This window comes from Saimiri boliviensis, chromosome 13 (assembly GCF_048565385.1).
Source record: "Saimiri boliviensis isolate mSaiBol1 chromosome 13, mSaiBol1.pri, whole genome shotgun sequence".
Classification (NCBI taxonomy): Eukaryota; Metazoa; Chordata; class Mammalia; order Primates; family Cebidae; genus Saimiri; species Saimiri boliviensis.
In genome coordinates, this window is record NC_133461.1 from 19,667,893 (window position 1) to 19,688,703 (window position 20,811).

At 45.1% G+C, this 20,811-nt stretch overlaps 1 protein-coding gene across 1 annotated transcript; it reads right to left on the reverse strand.

Moving 5' to 3' along the window:
• Positions 1 to 2,713: 2,713 nt before the first annotated feature.
• On the reverse strand, positions 2,714 to 14,042 carry GRP (gastrin releasing peptide). Its single transcript, XM_003926033.2, has 3 exons — positions 13,767 to 14,042; positions 8,166 to 8,405; positions 2,714 to 3,060 (listed from the first exon to the last, which is right to left on the reverse strand). Exons 1-3 carry the CDS (start codon positions 13,903 to 13,905, stop codon positions 2,975 to 2,977), a joined length of 465 nt encoding a protein of 154 aa, XP_003926082.1. The 5' UTR covers positions 13,906 to 14,042; the 3' UTR covers positions 2,714 to 2,974.
• Between the last annotated feature and the right edge of the window lie 6,769 nt (positions 14,043 to 20,811).

The following is a 20,811-nucleotide window of genomic DNA, read 5'->3' on the forward strand; positions in this document are numbered from 1 at the left end:
TTAACCAGGTGGCCCTCTCAATCCACGCATGTCATGATCTATCTCTTCTGTCCATCATATATATGTTATACAACGCGTATATATGTTATATAACATTTGTGAACTAAGTAGAGTGGAAAGAAATGGAGGAGAGGATTCTGTGTCACGTCTGGGTCTGATTTAAGGTGATTAATTGAAAAAAACAAAGCCCTTGGAGGTGGGGCTAGGAGCCTTTTCCATGTGCGTGGTGAACATTGATCCTTTGCTGTGAGGATGACAATGTGCATAATTACCCATCTCCCTTAAAGAGTTATTTCATGTTGTCTGAACAAAACAGCTGGTGGCTAAGGAAGTGAATAATGCAACCTCCACATTCTGCTTAGATTACTCCCCACACACCCAAGCTGGGTTAAGATGCTCCGTAATGATTAAATATCCCCCAAGAAGGGACTAAAAGGTGAGCATTTTGAGGCTAGAAATTGTACTGCACTGCTGGAAATGCCTGCTTGGTGTGTCACTGAACCTCTAATCATATGCAAAGACTGCCAAATTGCCCAGAGCAATCCACCCTGTGGCACTAAAAAGTAAAAATAAAAAAGACTGCTTTTCAAAGGACAAATTCAAAGGCCATTATTGCTTTCTTCCCTTTTGGATTCTTCCTTCTGGTTATCCCGCTTTACTGCAAGGATTTCTACGGCATCTGCTCTTAAAAGCAATCTTCTTATCTTGCTATACCTTGGACATACCTGTACCATGGACACACTTTGTGTGCTGTGCAGAGCAGCCACCAGGCTCCTGCTTTCCCTGAGTCCCAGGCTGGGGACTAACTGTTCTCTAGAGTGGGAATGGGCAGGAATCAAAGGCAAAACTTTGGGGTGGGGAAGGAGAGGGGCATATATTATCTGTGGTCAACCACATCTCTGACACCCTCTATCCATTTTGATAGGGTCCCATGGCTTTAATCCCAAGTTCCCAAAGTAGAATCCTAAAAACTCCATTTCCCAGAAGCCCTTGCAGCTAGGTGCAGGGATATGATGTAGGTTCCACCAATCAGACACTCATTCAAGATTGATTTGGGAGTCTCTGGGAGTGTCCTACCGCAGGCACAGGTGGTAGCAGAGACAGAGGGAGAGAGTGAGTGCAGACTCAGGCAGTTCCACAGCATGCATCTCATCAACACAATTAGAGACATGGCTTTGGGTACTGCACCTGCAAGTTTAGGCTTGAGCCCAGTTCTCTGGTCTTCCCTGACTAATACCTACTCATCAATTTTCTCCTCTTCTACTTAAACTACCCAAGGTAGCTAAAAATTACCTGACCAAATAGGCACACACATGTGTAATGTGATAAAAACTTTCCTTGCAAACGAACATTTTTAATTTTGCAGGGAAGAGCATACATCTGAAGAAGATTCTAGCCTTGACCTGGGTTTGGCACAGAGGAGAACTGCAAGGGTGAGGAGATTTGAGCTGTTATGTCGCAGTCAGAACTCCTGGAAAAAAGTGATGGCTGCTAAAACACGGGTTCATGTAGGTTTACTCTTGTGAAACAGCCTAACAAGTGATAGTCTAGAAGGGGTTATTCTAGGAGCATTGTCCTATGTCTAGGAAACCTTTTCTCTTTGTCTGAAATGCCACAGTTAGAGAAAGCATCCCCTAAGTCTGAAAGATTTTTTTTTTTTTTAGCTCTATGATCGTCCTATTGGAAGGCACATCCTTGAGAGGGCTTACACCTTCATCATCAGCACATGGAGGCTTTAGCTGACATGGCTCAGGATCAAGGTGTTGGGAAAGAGGCTGAAGATAGTCTCATGATAGAGAACAGGGGCCCTGTAGAGGAAGGTGATAACACTGAAAACACAGTTCACACATTTTCCCAGGTCTAGCTGTGCATATGCTGTGAATCAACACGGTTTTAAAAGAAATTAGAAAGAACATATCATCTTTTATGCGGTTCTTAGGTAATCAAAACAAGAGCAAGACAAATCTCTTTAAGGTTGCAAATGTGATTTTCCTAAATGAAGAAGTTCTAAACATATGGCAAGAAGCTTCGAAATCTGTTAATGTGCAAATGTCATGATAAAAAAGGAACCGGTAAAAAAAAAAAAAATAGAACTGGTGAGTGTTAACGAACTGCCAGGCCATATTCTCTGAAAATGGAAGGAACTGAATTCATCTTATCCTTTAGCTGTGGAGCTAACTAAATCTGGCACTGAGGACGACTCCTCCCAGACTGGCGATGAAATTTTGAAAAAACAGTGCCACTTGCAAGGCATAAATATACTGAAAGGGAGGTTTAAAATGAGTAATGCAGGGAATCTGGTGACTGGATGTCTAGATCCCAGCTCCATTTACTATGTGACTTGGGCAAGGCACTTGATCTCTCTAATCCTCTGTTTTCTCATCTGGTAAATGAAAACGATAATTCCCAGCTTAAAGGACTATTAGGAGATATCCAGCAATAATATCAGCAAAATACCTGGTCATGGAAAGGGTTGAAGATTAGGGAATTCTTAAGTGATGGATAGAGCTAGCCTCCATCTTCAACCTAGCCCACCTGATCGGAATAAGAAAGTAAGGGCGCCTCGGGAAAGGCTCTAAGTCACTGCAAGGATTCAGAGGGAGAGCTTCAGCCTGACTTGGTCAGTGAGAACACAAGTACGTCCTGAAGCTGTTTGTTCATCTCTGCCACACTATCCTCTCATTTGGGATTTAAATAAGAGAACAGCCTGCCCTTTGGACAATGTGTTTAAGCTTTTATTGCGAATGGTAACAGCTTGGGGCCTTGAATCTAAGCAACAGATAGCTTAGATGTAAAAAGCATTAATTGGAAGACTCTTTGACATTTGTTCACAGCAAACAAGTTCAAACCAGAAGATGCTGCTTGAAAATCATGAATTTAGTCAAGAATGAAAGATACAAGAATAGTCAAGTATTTTGCACAACGAAATCTTGTTGATGATCCAGTAGAACTGATGCTTGCCGAATGCAGTCTCTTACGGGTTTTGTTTTTCTCCTTGGAGAGAAGCCATCATTGTCATTGCTGGTTCAGCTGAGGGGTTCCTTTCTTCACGATGAGAACCTGGAGCAGAGAGTCTACCAACTTAAGAAATACTAGAAAGAGTTCAGCAAACAGTGAGCTGAAGTCTAATCCTAGAAATAAATCCACTCCTACAAGCCATGAACATTACTTGTGAGCTCGTTAGGCAAATTCTTGAAAGGCAAATTCTTGGTTCAAAAGCTTGAAAGGCAAATTCTTGGTTCAAAAGCTTGAAAGGCAAATTCTCGGTTCAACCTAACACCTGCTAAATCAGAACCTCTGAAGGCGGAGCCCAGCAATCTGTGCTTTCACAGCCCTGCAGGTGATTCTGAGCGCGGAAAGTTTGAGAACCAGAGCTGTCTCCCGCCAAGAGACAAACTTCTACTTGTTTTTTGAGCTTCTGCATTTTGGGGTCTTTTTGTTTTATCAGCTTAACATGAACCCTGATATGATTACTCAGGTAGGTTTTAACCAATGTTGGTAATGTGTTATCTCCAGGAACTTATAACTAGAGTAGCAGCTGGGTGGTAGATTCTGGGAATGTGGAATTTGAATTCTTACTTTGCTCACTTTGACAGTGCACCATGACACAAATCAAAGCTGGTTTCTGAATTACATAATTATGCATTACAAACCTACAACTGTAATGGTACTACTGTGAGAAACTTGGGAAGAGGATTTAATTTGGATTTCTGCCAACTCTAAATTTATTGTGGTTTGCTTGTTGTGGCTTCTGCTCAAATTAACTAAGACTAAAGAAAGAATGAGTAGTTATAATTTTAAAATTCTTCTTTGTTTCCACATAGCACCCTTTAAACGCTGAGATGAAAAAACACTTTTTGTCGAGACTAGAGCTTATTACTCTTCCCAAGATTCTCCGGCAATTCAGATTCCCCAACTTCCATATCAGCCATTTGTTTCTAATAAAGGAACTACTGCTATTCTTGGGCAAATTAGTACCTGCTCTGTGGCTCAGTTGTTTTGACTATGTGCTAATGAGCCCAGGGCCTGGGGTTTGATTCCCACGCATGCCAATTAGCACCAACCCAGGCTGCCCTATTAAAGGCTGCCGCTTGTCCAAAGAAGCCACCACACATCTTGCCTTATGAGTCACTGGTCATAAAAGGGGCCAGCTAATGTGGGGGGCGGAAAATCTACAGAAGTCCCCTATTGGCTCAAAATATTGAATAAGAGAGGTTTGGCTGAAGGGAATGGAAGCTAAAAGGAAAAAGAGGGTTGTGGAACCTAGCAAGATCAAGGACCTGGGAAGCAATGGCAGGGTCCATTGTTGGGGGTGGGGAGGAGCTGTATTCTAGGTGGGAGCCAGCTTTATACTCTGCTCCATCATAGAAAGAGCCAAGGTCAGACGTCCCCAAACTTCTTACACAGGGGGCCAGTTCACTGTCCCTCAGACCGTTGGAGGGCCGCCACATACTGTGCTCCTCTCACTGACCACTAATGAAAGAGGTGCCCCTTCCTGAAGTGGGGCGGGGGGCCGGATAAATGGCCTCACGGGGCCGCACGCGGCCCGGGGGCCGTAGTTTGGGGACGCCTGGGAAGGTTGTGAGTGATTCTCGATTGTATGCTGCTTTTTCTATATTTGGCTCTTCCTTTGGAGCATTTCAAATATTCAAAAACAAGACCTTTCTATTCTCTGTAATGATCTGATGAGAAAGTGAGAGAAGTCCCTTGAAAGTGAGGAACAGACACATTTACTCTTTCCATAACAGCCCTTGTAGCTCACTTCCCTGCCCACTAAATAAAAGGAGAGACCTAAGCTGCAAAGAATAAAGGACTGAGCCCAATTATAAAGGGAGATCAAAGGCCAACTCCACTGAAACTCAGAACAACGCACAACCACCTCCAGGATCATGGATGAGGCCGTGGAGCTGACCTGAACAGAGATTTATGTTGCAGAACCCATGGGGAAAAGGTTCCATTAATTGCAGAATAGAATTAAAAGATTTGTGAGAAGGGCACAGTTAAAAGGGTTGAGGTTAACCTTGAACATCGCTGGGCATAATTGCTCTGAAAGTTCTGGAGCTGTTTCCATGATAGAGTAATCTAGTTTGAGTGCACATTACATGCATCGTTTATGAATTAAGTAAATATCTTTGTCATCAAAACATAGGAAATGCTTGGAGTTTCTCACTGCAGCTCCAAGAGAATTGGCAACAGTGCTTGATGTTTTATTACTAAGATGGGAGAAGAGAGCATCTGCAGACAGTTTTTAGTTTTAAGAACAGTCCTGTGGCCAGGAGCGGTGGCTCAAGCCTGTAATCCCAGCACTTTGGGAGGCCAAGGTGGGTGGATCACGAGGTCAAGAGATCGAGACCATCCTGGTCAACATAGTGAAACCCCGTCTCTACTAAAAATACAAAAATTAGCTGGGCATGGTGGCACCTGCCTGTAATCCCAGCTACTCAGGAGGCTGAGGCAGGAGAATTGCCTGAACCCGGGAGGCGGAGGTTGCAGTGAGCCGAGATCACACCATTGCACTCCAGCCTGGGAAACAAGAGCGAAACTCCGTCTCAAAAAAAAAAAAAAGAACAGTCCTTCAGCCTCTGAAAACTCCTGATGCTAATTCTGGCAATACGTGGCCGAGTTATTAAGCTTCTCTCTAACACTCCCATAACTCTAAGATATGGGAGATATGTGGGTTTCTAATAGAACTATTCTCTTGGCGCCCCTTCCTTTTGAATAAGATCATTGTAAGGCGTTTTCAATTTTCATAACACATTTTCATCGAGGTGGAATTTCCAGTGCAAGAAAAGCCATAAATATTTTGGTCTCTGCAAAGACTGACTGTGGAATTTGTTTTCATGTTACCAGGAAATACAGCCAAAAGGATAGTACCAATGTGTGCAATAACTAATTATTCAACTGGAGGTGGAATGAAATGAGACGGGTTTTGTAAATCTGTAGAAAGAGAAACAATGCATAAAAAGAATGGGAAAGCGAAGCCTGATTATGTTTTACAATCTTTCTGATGACCTTTTCCAGTTCACTTGGGATAAGTACTGCTCCCTTTAAGCAGTCACTCTTCACGGCCTTCCACTCAACCCATCCTGCTATACTGCTACTCAGAGCCCTTTGTGGGGCTGTTTTTTGGCAATTGCCTTTGAAGCTTACAGAATCGTCTTTGGGATATGGTGGAAAATTTTGGATCCTTAAGGAAGGAGTTGAATTTTCCCAAAGATTTCAAAGATATGCAGAGCCAGATTGAGGAAATAACATAACTCAAACTGGACACTGCTGTTTGTTTCAAAAATGAGACACTTTAGAATAGCAACATGATTGTGTGTTAGGAGAGGGGAGTACTTAATGGACGAGCTATGAGGGCAAGTCAATCTCAAGGTCTGTAAAAATTATTTTCAAGGGTTTTGTGGTGGCGATTTTTGTTACTCTTTAGACAAATAAGAAGGGTTCTGCTGTTGGGTATCCACCTACAGGAACTCCAGCCAAGCACTTGACTGGGAAAAAGGTGTGGCCGGCTAGAATCTGAAAAGTCGCCCGCAAGCTCCCAGAGCCCTCGCAGTATGGGATCCATCTAGAAAGAAGGAGGCTGAAGCATGACACCCGTGACACAGGTATGGACCAGACAGTTGCCTGGGGTTTTGTCCAAAGTTGGTATTTATTTCTGTATTGGTTTATTTGATCCTGGATTTTTTTTCCTGAATAAAAGCTACAAAGACATTCTCTCTAGGTGCTTAGGGCAAAGGATGGATAGTTTCTATTTAGCATAGAAATCCACATTTGGGAGGCCAAGGCTGGGGGAAATCACTTGAGCCCAGGAGTTTGAGACCAGCCTGGGCAACATAGCCAGTCTTTGTCAAAAAAAAAAAAAAAGAGGATAGAGAAAGAAAGATGGACAAATGGACAAGCACAAGCCAGACCTTGCCAGAAAGAAAAGAAAGATGAGAAAAGAAGAGAAAGAGAAACAAAGACCACAATAGGCCCAAAAGGCAGTGAAATAGAAAGCCTCCCTCCAGAAAGCCAGCTGAGGCTCGGCAAAGGCAGCTCTGAGCCTCTAAAGGGGCTGTCAGTCTTCACCATGAAAGAGTGAAGAAGGAAGCCCTCCAAGCACTGTGAGCGGAAAGCAACATTATTTGTTGTGTGAAGCAGCAAGAAGCAAGGCCTTCAGCCTGCATCCTTTATATTAAGATTAGTGAGGACCATTTCTGGAAGATGTCTTGCATGGCACAGACTGTCTGAGGCAGATTGAGCACAGGATCTTACCCTGATTTTATCAATGAAAAGCGATGGGACTAGTTTCCTTCCTTCTAAAATGGAGATAATAATAGAATCTTCCTTCTAAGATTGCTGTGAGCATAAACCAAGAAAATGGAGGTAAACTGCTTAGCCCAATACCTGGATTATAGTAAATATTCAACAAAACTAGCCATTATTGTTACTGCCATTATTTTGTAGTTTATTATACATTTCATGGAAACTTAAAAGCTAGTGATGATCACCTCATTTTCAGTTGCCTTACTTTCTCCCTATAAATTTTATTCTCTCTCATATCTTGTTCACTGTCTTTGTAACTAAGGACTGCCAGTTTAGTATAATTATTTTTCTCTGTCCTCTATAAAAGCATATACAGGATGAATCTGTTGACCTCAGATATGTTCACCGAGTCTTAAAATATTAGGATGAAACCTGAACTCGGTACTTCTGTAACAAATATGAAGATGTGCTACTTTGTGTCAAAGGTGGAAAAACAAGAATCCTCTCTTCTAAAAATAAGAATGTCCACTAATGTTCACCAGAAATAAATGTAGAATCTGTAGATCCACAGGGATTTACTCAAATAGTTTGCAGACTCGCTATCAAAATGTTCTGGAGGGCCTGGCTGTTAAAAATACATATATCCGATCAGTGCATAATGGCAAATAGACAAATTGCTGGGGGGGAGGGGAGGAACTCCTAAATTGGAGTTTGGAATCAATACCCTTTTGACTATTAGGCCAAAAATAAGAGAACATAGAAATCATCTATTGGCTTAGCAGGTATTTGTGTTAGCCTAATGTAGCAGCTGTGAAGGTTTATATCACAAGCAATTTTATTCTTCCTTATTTAAACTTGCCCTCTTTCACCTCTCCCCAAACACCTCCCACCCCATCTCGCATGTATGTTTCTTTTACCTTTGTGTTTTGAACCTACGTCTTTGAAGTTGCTGCTATCCTCTGAATCCCACGAAGGCTGGTGATGGCCCAGGGCCTCGGGTTGAGGTGGCTGGTGGCTTCTATTCTCCTTGGCTTCTATGAGACCCAGCAAATTCCTTGCAGCTTCTTCCCACCTGACGTACTTTCTCAGCTGCTGCTTGAGGCTCCCTCTTTCAGAAATAGAAGACTCTCCTGTGCTCTTTTTCCCCATTAAGTGCCCTGCAAAATCCAAAACAAAAATACTCAGAATGCCACACATTTTAACCAAAGGGAATGAATGAATGAGAAATTTGAAAGGACACCAATTGTGTTCGTGCTGCTTCCTTCTAAATGCAGAATAAATCACATTTTATTATTAAGAGTTAGTTCATAAACGACATACAGATTTTGCTCACTGTTCAAAATGTGCATTGAGCTAGACAGAATTCAGAACTGCAGCCCAGAAACCCTGGGTTTGGTTCCAGCACCTCGACTAACTAGTTAGGTGACCTCTGCCAGGTCATTTAGCACCCCTAGTCTCCAATTTTCTCAACTATGAAATGAACAGATTAGACTAGATTAAATCTAAGGAGGCTTCCATATCTAAAATTCTATCATCAATTCTGTGTGCTCCAAATTCTATTCCCAACTGAAAGATGAGTCGAAACGTCTTCCCCAGCCAATTTTGAATTGCTGCTGAAAATAAAAGTCTCCATGCTTTTCTTTGTGTGATTTTTACAAAATATTGCTTTCCTTTTATCTGTAGTAAAAAAAGTACCAAAGGAATTTTTCATTTAAACTTTCTCAGAATTTTTGTTGAGATTTAACCTAGGAAACTACCTAGATTTACTGTTTGTTAAGAGTGTAGCGAAAAACAAGTTGAAAACAAGCCCTAAGTAACACTTTCCAGCGCATAAATACAGAATTTCCTCTTGAGCATCTGAAAGTCTATCAATGGCTCCAGGAATGTGTACTTGCCATGTAAATAAAATTTTTTAAAACTGCTGTTAAGGGGGCCAAACCACTAAAAACATGAAAATTTATATATACACGAGAGGATGCATGCTTATTAGTCTCATGTTATCTACGTTTTACAGTTGATTTTTCCTATCTCTCTGTAACTGGGCTTTGTAGCACTTTGAAATTTCTAACGTCAACAAAACTAGGGTGCTTTTGATCTAAAGTGCACAAGGAAAAAGGTCTTTGTGGTCCCAACACTACTGGCATTAGAAGTATTTAAGGTAGACATCACATTTGAAAGATCTTCAGTCTTAAAATGGAAAGAGGTCCCTTCCCAGAAGTTCTATCTACCAAGGGAGAAGGCCTCACTGTAATTGTATTGCTTTTATGTGTATTGCGATTTGCAGTTTATGGGATGTTTAAATGTGCTTGATTTCATTTGATCCATATGCTAATTGCTTTTGTGAAAACAAGGCTTGCCAGAGGTCACACAGATGTATGCAACCATTTTAGGATTCAAATCCGCTCACAATCTAGATTACATTATTATACGGCTTGTCAATGTCTTTTAACTTGCTAAGAAATATAACATAGCTAAAATCGTTCCGGGATCTGGAAATAAGGATAAGGTCTACAAAAGGCTTTCTGATGTTATAAAAATAGGGATTATATGTCAATATGTCATGATGTATTATGTAATTGAGAAAAATGAATTCTTTGAGTATTAAGGAGCATTAAAATAAGATTCTACTGCATTGCAGTGTGAGCACTTGCCAAATCGCTTATGACACGAGACTTTACACAATTTCAGGACCCTAACTGGGGATACTGTCACAAGTGAAGTCCTGGAATCCTGAATGAGTGGCTTCTTATTTACCAGCTTGGTCGCATGGTAATAGATAGCCACTCAATAGCCTTGCATTCAGCCATAACAGTGATTATGTTGTGCAACTTCCTAGGAAGTAGCGATGCATTTGGCTTTATTTATATGGAGGAAATTGAATCATGATGCTTGGAAGCAGGATTAGAACCCCGATACTCCCAGTAATAACCTAGATCACCTTGCCCTCCTAACTGCCTGTCATCTAGTTAGAATGCTGGAAACAAGAAAGGAGTTATTGCTAATGAGGCAGAGGAGTGGTGGAGATATCACACATAACAACCTCATTCTTGTCATGCCTGAATAATTTTGTGGACTCCTCTAAAATGGGAAGAGAAAGTCATTCTCCATTCTGTGATTGTACTAAATTTCAGTACTTGCATATATGGGAAATGTGTGGAGATCAGTTCTTCACCTCTAGATCCCTAGACTGGTGGTTAAGGAAAGCATGCTGTCTAGAATGTCCCAGGGAAGCACATGTTCCCTGGATCCTATTTCACTTTTGAGCTAGGCTCTGTCAACCAAATCATCATCTCCATGGCAACGTGGAGATGATGCCCACTTCCACCTCTTCTCTCAATATCATTTGTCAAGTGCCCGTATCATAATAATGGAAATCTCACCGTAGATGAAAGATAGGCACTTGGAAAAAAAAAAAAAAAAACCTTGCTCAGAGAAAAAAGGGCTTTTGTTCTTTTTTTTTTTTTTGAGACGGAGTTTCACTCTTGTTACCCAGGCTGGAGTGCAATGGCGCGATCTCGGCTCACCGCAACCTCCGGCTCCTGGGTTCAGGCAATTCTCCTGCCTCAGCCTCCTGAGTAGCTGGGATTACAGGCACACGCCACCATGCCCAGCTAATTTTTTTGTATTTTTTTTTTGGTAGAGACGGGGTTTCACTATGTTGACCAGTATGGTCTCGATCTCTCGACCTCGTGATCCACCCGCCTCGGCCTCCCAAAGTGCTTCTTTTTATCATGTAAAGATACTAGTAAAGGGCAGGTTTGAAACATAAATGAATAAGGCATGGATGAAAGTACTCCTAAGAACTAGTTTTTCTGGACCAACATGTAAATTCTATTTCACAGTTTCTGGGGCCATAACAAGTCATTCTGCAGATGAATACTGGTATTTCCAAATCCAACCTTCTGGGGCGTGTCTCACATCCAAGTTAGAACCCCAGTTAGGAGCGTTTCATGGGTGCACATGGAATAGTCGCCAGTGGAAGTGTTGACATATATTTTCATCACACAAACAAAACGTTTCCACGAACATTGAGCCAGATAAAAATCTGTTAAGTTTTCAAGCTGTTAAGCTGTTTTCCATTGCTGCACCGTGCTTCTCTCAGCTGGAAGAAGCAATTCACTTAACAAGCCTGTAAATGTGTGCTGACAGCATACTCATGGACAGCGATATATAGCTTTAGTTTTATGTAATTAAAACTAAACTGCATGTCTTTGGTGATTGGGGAGGATAAGCGTTTTCTTGGAATAATTGAAGGCTAAATTTAAAATCTAACATCATTCATCCTTGTAAATGCTCACATTCCAATGGAGGGCATGTTACACAAAGCAATTTTTTCTCAACCACAAGTTAATTTTAGACCAAAATGTGAGTTTCTACTTCACCTCCCTCTTTCCCTTGCTCCTTCTCAACTCTGCACAGCTATCAAAGGGAAGAAAAGAGGTGTGTTTGAGAATAAATATGACAATGGTATTTGAGGTCACCACTGGTTGATACACTTTTGGGTTAGGAATCCTCAAGTACTGCTATGAAGGGCAATTAAATGGCAGACACACTAAATACCTGGAGGTAGATGTTCTCCAGAACTATAGGAAATCAAGATTGGCCTGACTTGCACCAGAAATAACACGATGTTTGCTTCCAAGTTAACTCGATTGTCCTCTTTTGGGACTGCAAGGGTTACCTAATAATAAGCTTTATTAGTACAATAATATAGATGAGTAAAAAGAGATTGGAATTCCAAACGTTTCATTCCACATTTCCAGCTCCATTGGCGGGTGACTGGGCCAGATAATGGCCACTTGATCTAAGCTCCCAGGAGCTCTCTTTAAGATGCATAATTCTAAGTGTGGATTCTTCAATACCTGCTAAGCATCCTTCATTCTTGAAATGGAGGGTTTTTCAGCTTCACCCGTTCCAACCTCTCCTCTCCACACCAGACTGCTAGGTTCCTCCCGTTCCTCAGCGATCACACATCCTCTCATCCCGGGAACTCTCAAGACTTGGCAAATGATCATTTCAGCAACAGTGAAAACCACTCTGTTGCAACCCAGAGATCTCGACTTCCCTCTCAAAAGCACACACAACACAAAAGAGCTCAGGAAGCAACAGTTCCAGTCCCACCCCTTTCCCCAAATTCTTGGTCTTCTATCAAGATTTGTGAATCAGTCGATATCTGAATTAGCAAGTACCCGTTCAACGCACCATTCCCCGGACCCCCTTCTAAGTAGATGGCTAAGGAAACACACACACCCACACACACACACACACACACACACACACACACACACACATACACACACACACCACGGCCTTAAATCTCTTCGGGGATTAACCAGCTTCCCAGGGAGCTGGTCGGGGTTGTTGTAGTTGGCTATTGCGGAGCGGGTGGGGTCAGGGAGTGAGGAAGCTGGACGCTCTGCATTTGCTGGAAGCTGTGCTTGGCGAGGCCGAGAGCCCCAAGGTAATGCTGGGTGAGCCGAGGCTGCTGGGCGCTTCCGGCCTCCCAGCTGCACAGAAGCCATGAGTGCCCGAGGTGCGGAATCCTGACCCCACCTGGAGGCGCCCTCAGCACCCGCAGCTCGGAGGTCCTCTCCACCCGGGTTCTGGGGGCCGTGGCGAGGGAGCCTCCAAGCCCGTGCCTAGAGAGCAGGACTTGTTGCAGAGGGAATGGCAAAGAGCTAGGGAAAAGGGCGAAGTCCTGGGCCTAGAGGGGCAGAGAAAGAGCGGAGCTCAGAGGGGCAGAGAGATCGGGACGAGCTTGAAGAGCAGGTGAGATTCCCCAAGCGCAGACCCTGCTGGCTGGGAAGAGGGAGGGCAAAAGGGCAGGGAAAAGAATATCGCTGCAAAGCGAAGAGAGGGACTGAGGAAACTCCAGGAGCCACAAACAGGCGGGATTCAGGCACTGCTCGTTGAACAGATGTAAAACGCGAGGCAGGAGCGCTGCGTTTTATACCTGTGGCTTTGCGGGGCTTACAGGCGCAGCTTACATTTCAGCCCACACGAGTCTCCACACCTGTGGCTTTGCGGGGCTTACGGGCGCAGCTTACATTTCAGCCCACACGAGTAGGAGTTGAGGCCACCCACCGAGCTGGACCAAGGATCTGAGATGCTCTCGAGGGACAAAGCTCCCCAAGATTATTCAAGGAGAGTAGCGTGCTAGACTGGTTGAGACTAGGCGGACAAACGGGGATGTACCATGGGCGCAGAGGGACGGGGATCTGCACTGTGGTTGGGTGTTTGTTTCCATTGGGAAAGATGGGGAGACAGGCGGGAAGCGAGTGGGAAAGGATCAGGGAACCAGCCTGCGGCTGGTGTGGGACTGATGGACTCCTTGGAACGGGGAAAGGTGGGGTGGAGTTTTAGGAGAATCAGGAAGGCGTTTCGGTAGAAGGGTCACAGCAAACCCAGCTCCCAAAGGTGGGCCCGGGAAACGCAAAGAAATGGGGAGACAGGTCCCCTCCGGCTGGCTGAGCCCGAGGAGGACAAGCGCGCGCGGCTCCCGCGGCCAGGACACTCACCCACCGCCCAGTGATTGCCGCGCGGGTACATCTTGGTCAGCACGGTCCCTCCGCCAGCCGGCATCGGGACCGCGGGTCCCTGGGGCGCCTGGCAGAGGACCAGCGCCAGCAGGACCAGCGGGAGCTCGCGGCCGCGCATGGTCCCGGCGGGAAGCCCTTGGAGCGTGGTGGAGAGGCTGGGCGAGGCTGGGAAGTGCGTCCTCCCGGCGAGCGAGCGGCGACAGGTGACCCGGACCTCAGAGGCGCTCCGCTGCCGCAGCCGCTGGTGCTACTGCTGCGGCCTCCACCAGGGCCCCGACTTTATATGGAAGCCCGGGCGGGGGGGCTGGGGGGCTCTTCCACCACGGACCCGAGCGCTCTGACGTCTCCCTATAGCTAGCCGGGGCGCTGGGACGCCCGGTCCGGAAAACCATCCATGTCCCCGCCGACTGACGAAAAGGCTGAGTGTACATTGCCCCCAGCTTTTTTCCTCGTAGCCCAATCCGCCTTCCTCACATCGGATTAATTCCTCCGGTCCTCGACGCCTTCCATCCAACGCAATTTATTCAACTCCTCCCTCTCTAGCCTCGCCGGCGCCTCCAGTGTTAGCTGCCTGGAGATTCCTCGAGGGAGCGACCCCGATGCCTGATCCAGGGCGGAAAGGGAGTGTAGTTGCAGAAGGGTACGCTCTGAAGATGGATGCCCTGTGATGGATGGGCTTTGCTGGAGGGATGTGGCATCGCCATTGAAAGGGCCTTCTGCTTCTCCAGACCTTCCTTCTCGTTGGTCACCTCCTTGCTGTCCCAGCCCATAGGTAGGGCTTGGATGTAGGTAGGGCTCCAGACCTTGCCTCCTTCTTGCAGATTCTCATTCTCATTCTCTCTCTCTCTCTCTCTCTCTCTCTCTCTCTCTCTCTCTCCCTCCCTCTCTCTCTCTCCCTCCTCTCTCCTCTCTCCTCTCTCCTCTCTCCTCTCTTCTCTTTCCTCTCCTCTCTCTCCCAGCATCCTTAACCCATCCAGTATTCCCAGGCAGCCCTGCCCACCTGTATGGCAGGACAAAAGATGGCGCAGAAGATACCTGGTCCTTTTCACAAGCTTGCAGCTTCCATGGGACAGAGAAAGAAACTGCTTGTATGCCAGGTTCCCTAGGCTGCATCTACCAGAAAGCTCAAACTGTCCCTAAACTGCCACATACACACCTCTCTAAAGTTGCTCAACGTCCCTGTGCTGCTTCTGTTCTCAGATCTAAAGAATGGTCACCGGCCCAATCCCTGAGGTTCTAAATACCATGGATACACAGGGGATCAGCACCACAGCAATGCAACAATAAAGAGAAGCTGGTAGGATGCTGTTGCCCACGTCCTGGCTGCCAGACCTGGTCGTCTGGTTGGAATAGGTGAAGTCTATTTCTTCCCAAATGCTGGTTAATTGCCTCCCTGGTGGGTCTTTAGTGTTCCATGTCAACATGGTATTGATATTGATGAAGTTGAAAACATACACTTGTGTCTGAGTATCTGCTGATTCCTTCCTTCCTTCCTTTCCTTCTTTCTTTCTCTTTTCTTTTCTTTCTTTCTTTCTTTCTTTTTTTGATAGAGTCTTACTCTGTTACCCAGACTGGAGTGCAATGGCACAATCTCGGCTCACTGCAACCTCTGCCTCCCTGGCTCAAGCGATTCTTCTGTCTCAGCCTGTGGAGTATCTGAGATTACAGTTGTGCACCACCACATCCAGCTAATTTTTGTACTTTTAGTAGTATTTATATTTAGGGGTTTCACCATGGTGGCGGGGCTGGTCTTGAACTCCTGACCTCAAGTAAGCTTTGGCCTCCCAAAGTACTGGGATTACAGGCATAAGCCACCATGCCTGGCCTTCAGTATATTCTTAAGTGATTATACATGCACATTGCATGACTGAGTATTCTTGGATTTGATGAGTATTTTCATGGATACGACTGGGTCTGAAAGAAAAAAGTTAATTTTAAGATCATTAATACTATCGTAGCCAACAAAATACAATAATACTATCCTCAGGGAGTGATCCAAGCACAAATCAAAAGGTGCAAAGATTGGCCTGGGCTCCATCCCTCCTGGGTTCCCAGCCTCTGTGCATTCCGTCCCCAGGCTCTGTCAGTAGGCGAGTGTTCCACTGGGAGGTAACTGATCATCCCTAGGCTTGCTCCCTCTTACACAGTGAGCTTGCTTCAGCACTGGGACCTGGCATTGTTTCTCTGTGTGTCTGCAGAGCACCTGGATCATAGTGGTGCTTGGTAAGTATTTGACAAATGAACGATAAACCTAAGAAGTGCCCAGATCTAAGAAATGCCGTCTGCAACCCTAGATCTTTGGAGACATACTAAACTCTTATCTCTCCAAATTAAGTTGTAGAAAAATGCTCTTTCTCTTTAGTTTAACCAGGTTTATTTTAGAATCTTTCAAATGAATTCTCCACCTTCCCCCATCCCTATGAAACTAAGGAAAAACCACTGTAAAGACATTCATTCAAGTGTAGAAATCATTCTTTAGAAAGCACAACATGGCCAAACATGGTGGCTCATGCCTGTAATCCCAGCACTTTGGGAGGCAGAGGCGGGTGGATCACGAGGTCAGGAGTTTGAGACCAGTCTAGCCAACATAGTGAAACCCTGTCTCTACTAAAAATACAAATAATTAGTCAGGTATGGTGATATGCACCTGTAATTCCAGCTTCTTAGGAGGCTGAGGCAAGAGAATCTCGTGAACCCTGGAGGCGAAGGTTGCAGTGAGCCGAGATTACACCATTGCACTCCAGCCCAGGCGACAGTGCAAGACTCCACCTAAAAAAAAAAAAAAGAAAAAGAAAAAGAAAAGAAAGCACAACATTTCTGCTAATTCAGGCAACACTGTTTCATGTGTCCATTACAGGCCAGGATATGACTAGGCCCCTCCATTCACCTTAGCTCTTGCTCTAAGGCCACCCCAACCCACAAGTTTCCACCTTGGCCTCCCAAAGTGCTCGGCTGGGCCACATGACTTGCTGTGGCACCCTATAAGGGCAGTACTCATGTCATCTTGCTGGAGACTGCATCCACAGTGCCTGGCCCAGTCTTAGGCACAAAGATGCGACTCAAGAAATTTGAGTGGACACACTGTCCTCCAGGAATAGGAGGCTGGGTCCAAACTCCTAAGCAGAAAAGACAGTGGACTGTTTCCAGTTAGAGAATGGAACCTTTCCATGTTTGATTCAGCTAATATGAGTAAGCTCCAGTAGATCCTGACTAGGTACCCTCTCATAGACCTCTTAAAATCCTCACCACAGACAGCCAGGTAATATGATTAACCCCACTGATGTAGCCAGGGGAAAGCTAAACTGTTATGAGAAAGAGACCTTGCAATGCAATGACTCATTCAAAAGAGAAGTCAGTTTCTCTTTTCTGTTCAGGGCAGGTGTTCCTGGTTGGCAGGCAGCTCGGTTCCACATTGATATTCAGAAACCTGGGTTCATACCACCTTGAGTCTCTGTCATTCTCTAGAGCAGCACTCCTCCATGGGATGGCCTGCAGGGAGAGAAGGAGCTTGCATCAGAATGTAAGTCAATGCACCGCTTCCTTCATCGAGAGCATCTTGCCGTGAAAAAATATATATCGGCTGTACTAAACAATGTGCGTAGGGATGTCATTGATTTCTGTCCTAGCACAAGATCTTTACCTCATTGTAGATGGAAAAACACAGTTTGGGGATGAGCGGCTGATCTTTGGACCACATGTGACGAGCACTTTCCCAGAACACTGTTCCCGTCTGCATGGCTTGGGTGGGAGCTGCTAAGGAGGGGAGTGTGGAAGAGGCACACCTGCTCTCTTAATATACCAGCCAAAATGAAGCATTTGTCTCTTCTGCTCGTGTTTCATTGGTAAAAAATCAGCCACATGGTCATAGCTAACTGCAAGAGAGATTTGGGGGTTACAGTCGGAATAGTCAGTTATACCTGGCTCTGATTGCATCTCTGTGGAAGGAGTCCATAGAGTTTGTTGGATAGCTAAGAAACTCTCCCAGACTCAATCTAGAGCTTGATAGACCATGATTTATGTGGTGTCCTTTTAGCTCAGTGACCCCAGACATTTCATCACCGAGTGCATTTGTAAAATTATTTTATTCCATGGAGTTCAGGGGGATTTTGTTATTTGGGGGTTGGTTTTTGTTTTGAGGAAGGGTCTCCCTCTGTTGCCCAGGCTGGAGTGCAGTGGTGCAATCGCAGTTCACTGCAGCCTTGACTTCCCGGACTCAAGTGATTCTCCCACCTAAGCCTTCTGAGTAGCTAACACTACAGTTGCATGCCACCACGGCTGGCTAAGTTTTGTATTTTTTGTAGAAACGGGGTTTCACAGTGCTGCCCAGGCTGGTCTTGAACTCCTGGGCTCAAGTTATCCTCCCACCTTGGCCCCGAATAGTGCTGGGATTACAGATGTGAGCTACCGTGCATGGCTGAGTTCAGGTTGTGATGAGCTTTTAACTGTGAAACAGATGATATGTATTTAGATTTCTCATTTTTATTCATCAAAGACATAAACCATCTATCAATCAAGATTCTAATCAGGTTGAAATAAGGAGCATCACCACAGAAAGTCGATGTAATTCCAACCTAAATCAATGAAACGCTGTATTTCAGTTTCTTCATGGCTTTTGAAATATGGAAAATAGCTCATGCATCTCTACCATTGCTCTTAGGGGATTCCAGGCTGAGAGTCTCTGCTTATGTTTAGTGGCTATATTTGCCAAATGACAATAGCTCGATGAGGGGAAATACCTTAAGCTGTGACTGGCCTTTTCTATGTGGAGCCAGTGAAGGCTTTGAGGGCTGGTCTTGCTGCAGTGAGATGCTCCAAGATTCCCAGGTCCACGCAGGATGGAGGAAGCAGAGAAATAAGGAGAATGATGGGGAACAGGGAGGCAGTGGCGAGGAGTTTAGGAGTCAGGCTGGCCTGGGCTCCAATTCCTTCTCTGACATTTAGGAACTATGATTGGCACCTCACTTAGCACGGGCATGTCAGTTTCTTCATCTGTAAATTGAGTTGGTAATGCTTTCCTCCCTAGGGTGTTAGGGCAGTTAAATGAGATCATGCATATCTATTGTCCAGCAGCTACTTATTCTTTAATAATAATGGGCAACTGTAATTGCAGCAAGCTAATTTCTATGTTAAATTGTGATTTTCAAGATAGCATCATTTTCTTGTTCAAAGCCTAACCCACTGTTGTGCTATTTAAGTCTCCTGAGAAGGTGATCATACAAATAATAGCTGCTGCTTAGTGAGCATTTATTATGTGCCAGGGACTGCATGTGATTGCTATGTGCATTTGCTCATGTGCTCTTCACAGCTGTCCTATGAGGTCCGTGTTGTTTACCCCATTTTATAAATGAGGAAACTGAGGCTCAGAAGGTTAAATAACTTGCCCAGTACCCAGATGGTAACTGACAGAGCCAAGAGGTGACCTCAGAGCCATCTGATTCACACATCTAGTGACAACAAATTTCTTTGTAGTTCCATGGTTTTTCCAGAGTCTGACAAATGGTACCACCCAGCAGGCATAAAAGGGGGATTAAAAGATAATTTTAGAAGAGATATCAGGGACAGTTCTTAGAGGCCTTTGAGTGAAACCTCACTGAGGTTTCCTCTCTTTGCTTGTTTCCTGTTCTCTACCCACCCGCCCACCCTGTCTCTAGACCTGTACCTTCCAACTTATACACAGAAATAGGTAGAAATGGTGAAAAAGAAAACGTGCTGTGGGGAGAATAACAGGCTCATAGTTTCGGCTACAGCAGAAATGGCCAGCGTCCCAAAATATAACCCACAATGTTGGAAACTGAAAATATATTTCTGAGATTCAACTACTTGAAAATCTTACTGCACGGTCCTGCTTGAAATTCGGCTCTTCCCAGCGTGTCGCTAATTCCCTTCCACAGTCTTCTGGGTTGCCAGACAGATTGGAGGGGGCGATTGCCTCCACTCAGGCTTTCCAGTTTATCTAATTTAGGGTTTTTCAACCTCAATGCCGTTCATATTTTGGGCCAGATAATTCTTTGTGGCGGGGCCGTCCGGTGCCTGGCGGGATGTTAGCAGTGTCCCTGGTTCCTACCCATTAGAGGCCAGTAGAACCTCTCGGTTGTGACAACCAGAATATCTCTAGACATTGCCATTGTCCCTTTCTGGGGGTAGAAGTGTAGTCGCCCCAGCTGAGACCCAGTCATCCAATCTGACCACCCATTTTCCGTAACTGCATCTTGGCCCATGCTCCTGGTATTCTTGAACATCTCCAGTGCTGGGGAACTCGCTTAGTCTCATCTTCCTAGAACATCGAATTTAGAAAACTCTTCCTTATCTTGAACCTAAATATGTCTCCCTAGCTCTTCCCTGTCACACAGTCCTATTCTGCACTGCCCTCTGGTGCAGACACCATCATGCCCACCATGTCTTCTCTGTGCTACGCTTCCCGGGGCCGTCAACAGCCCCTCACAAGTGATGATCATTCCTCTCTTCCCCACCCCGGCTGATCCATTTGACCATCCGTCAGTATGACTATTTCTCCTTTAAAGTTGAGAAAGTGAGAGACAGGGGTGTCGAGAATGGCCACAAAGGAGCCACTTCCTTGGATCACCTCCAGAGGAAACCAAGCATCAGTCAAGGGACTTGGCGAGGAAGGGGTACTATTTTCCAGAACTTTCCATGGTTATATTCCTAGGCCTCTTGGCCAAGAGATCCAGGCCTGGGACAATGAAAGCCACTGTGTGCTCTGGGTCGACCCTGCCTGGGAGGCTCCAAATGTTATACCCACTCCTCAGACAACACAGAGGTGAGGTCTAAGGCAGGAGGGGGACCAGAGAGAGTAGGAGATGGCACAAGGGGTGGGGCTGGCACGGTTCTGGGGCTGAGCAGCTCCTGTGCTTCCTTCTAAGAATCCATCTGCAGAGATTATGCCCCTCATCCTGGCTTTCTAACTGTCTTTGTCAGGACAAAGTTTAAAACGACTATACATATTGGCCGGGCGCAGTGGCTCACACCGGTAATCCCAGCACTTTGGGAGGCTGAGGTGGGCAGA

Coding starts and splice junctions, on each gene's coding strand:
- GRP (XM_003926033.2), bottom strand. CDS start 13,905: ATGCGCGGCCGCGAGCTCCCGCTGGTCCTGCTGGCGCTGGTCCTCTGC. Junction 8,406..13,766: donor CGGCAATCACTGGGCGGTGG/GTGAGTGTCCTG, acceptor TGGATTTTGCAG/GGCACTTAATGGGGAAAAAG. Junction 3,061..8,165: donor CGTAGGTTCAAAACACAAAG/GTAAAAGAAACA, acceptor TCTCTGCTCCAG/GTTCTCATCGTGAAGAAAGG.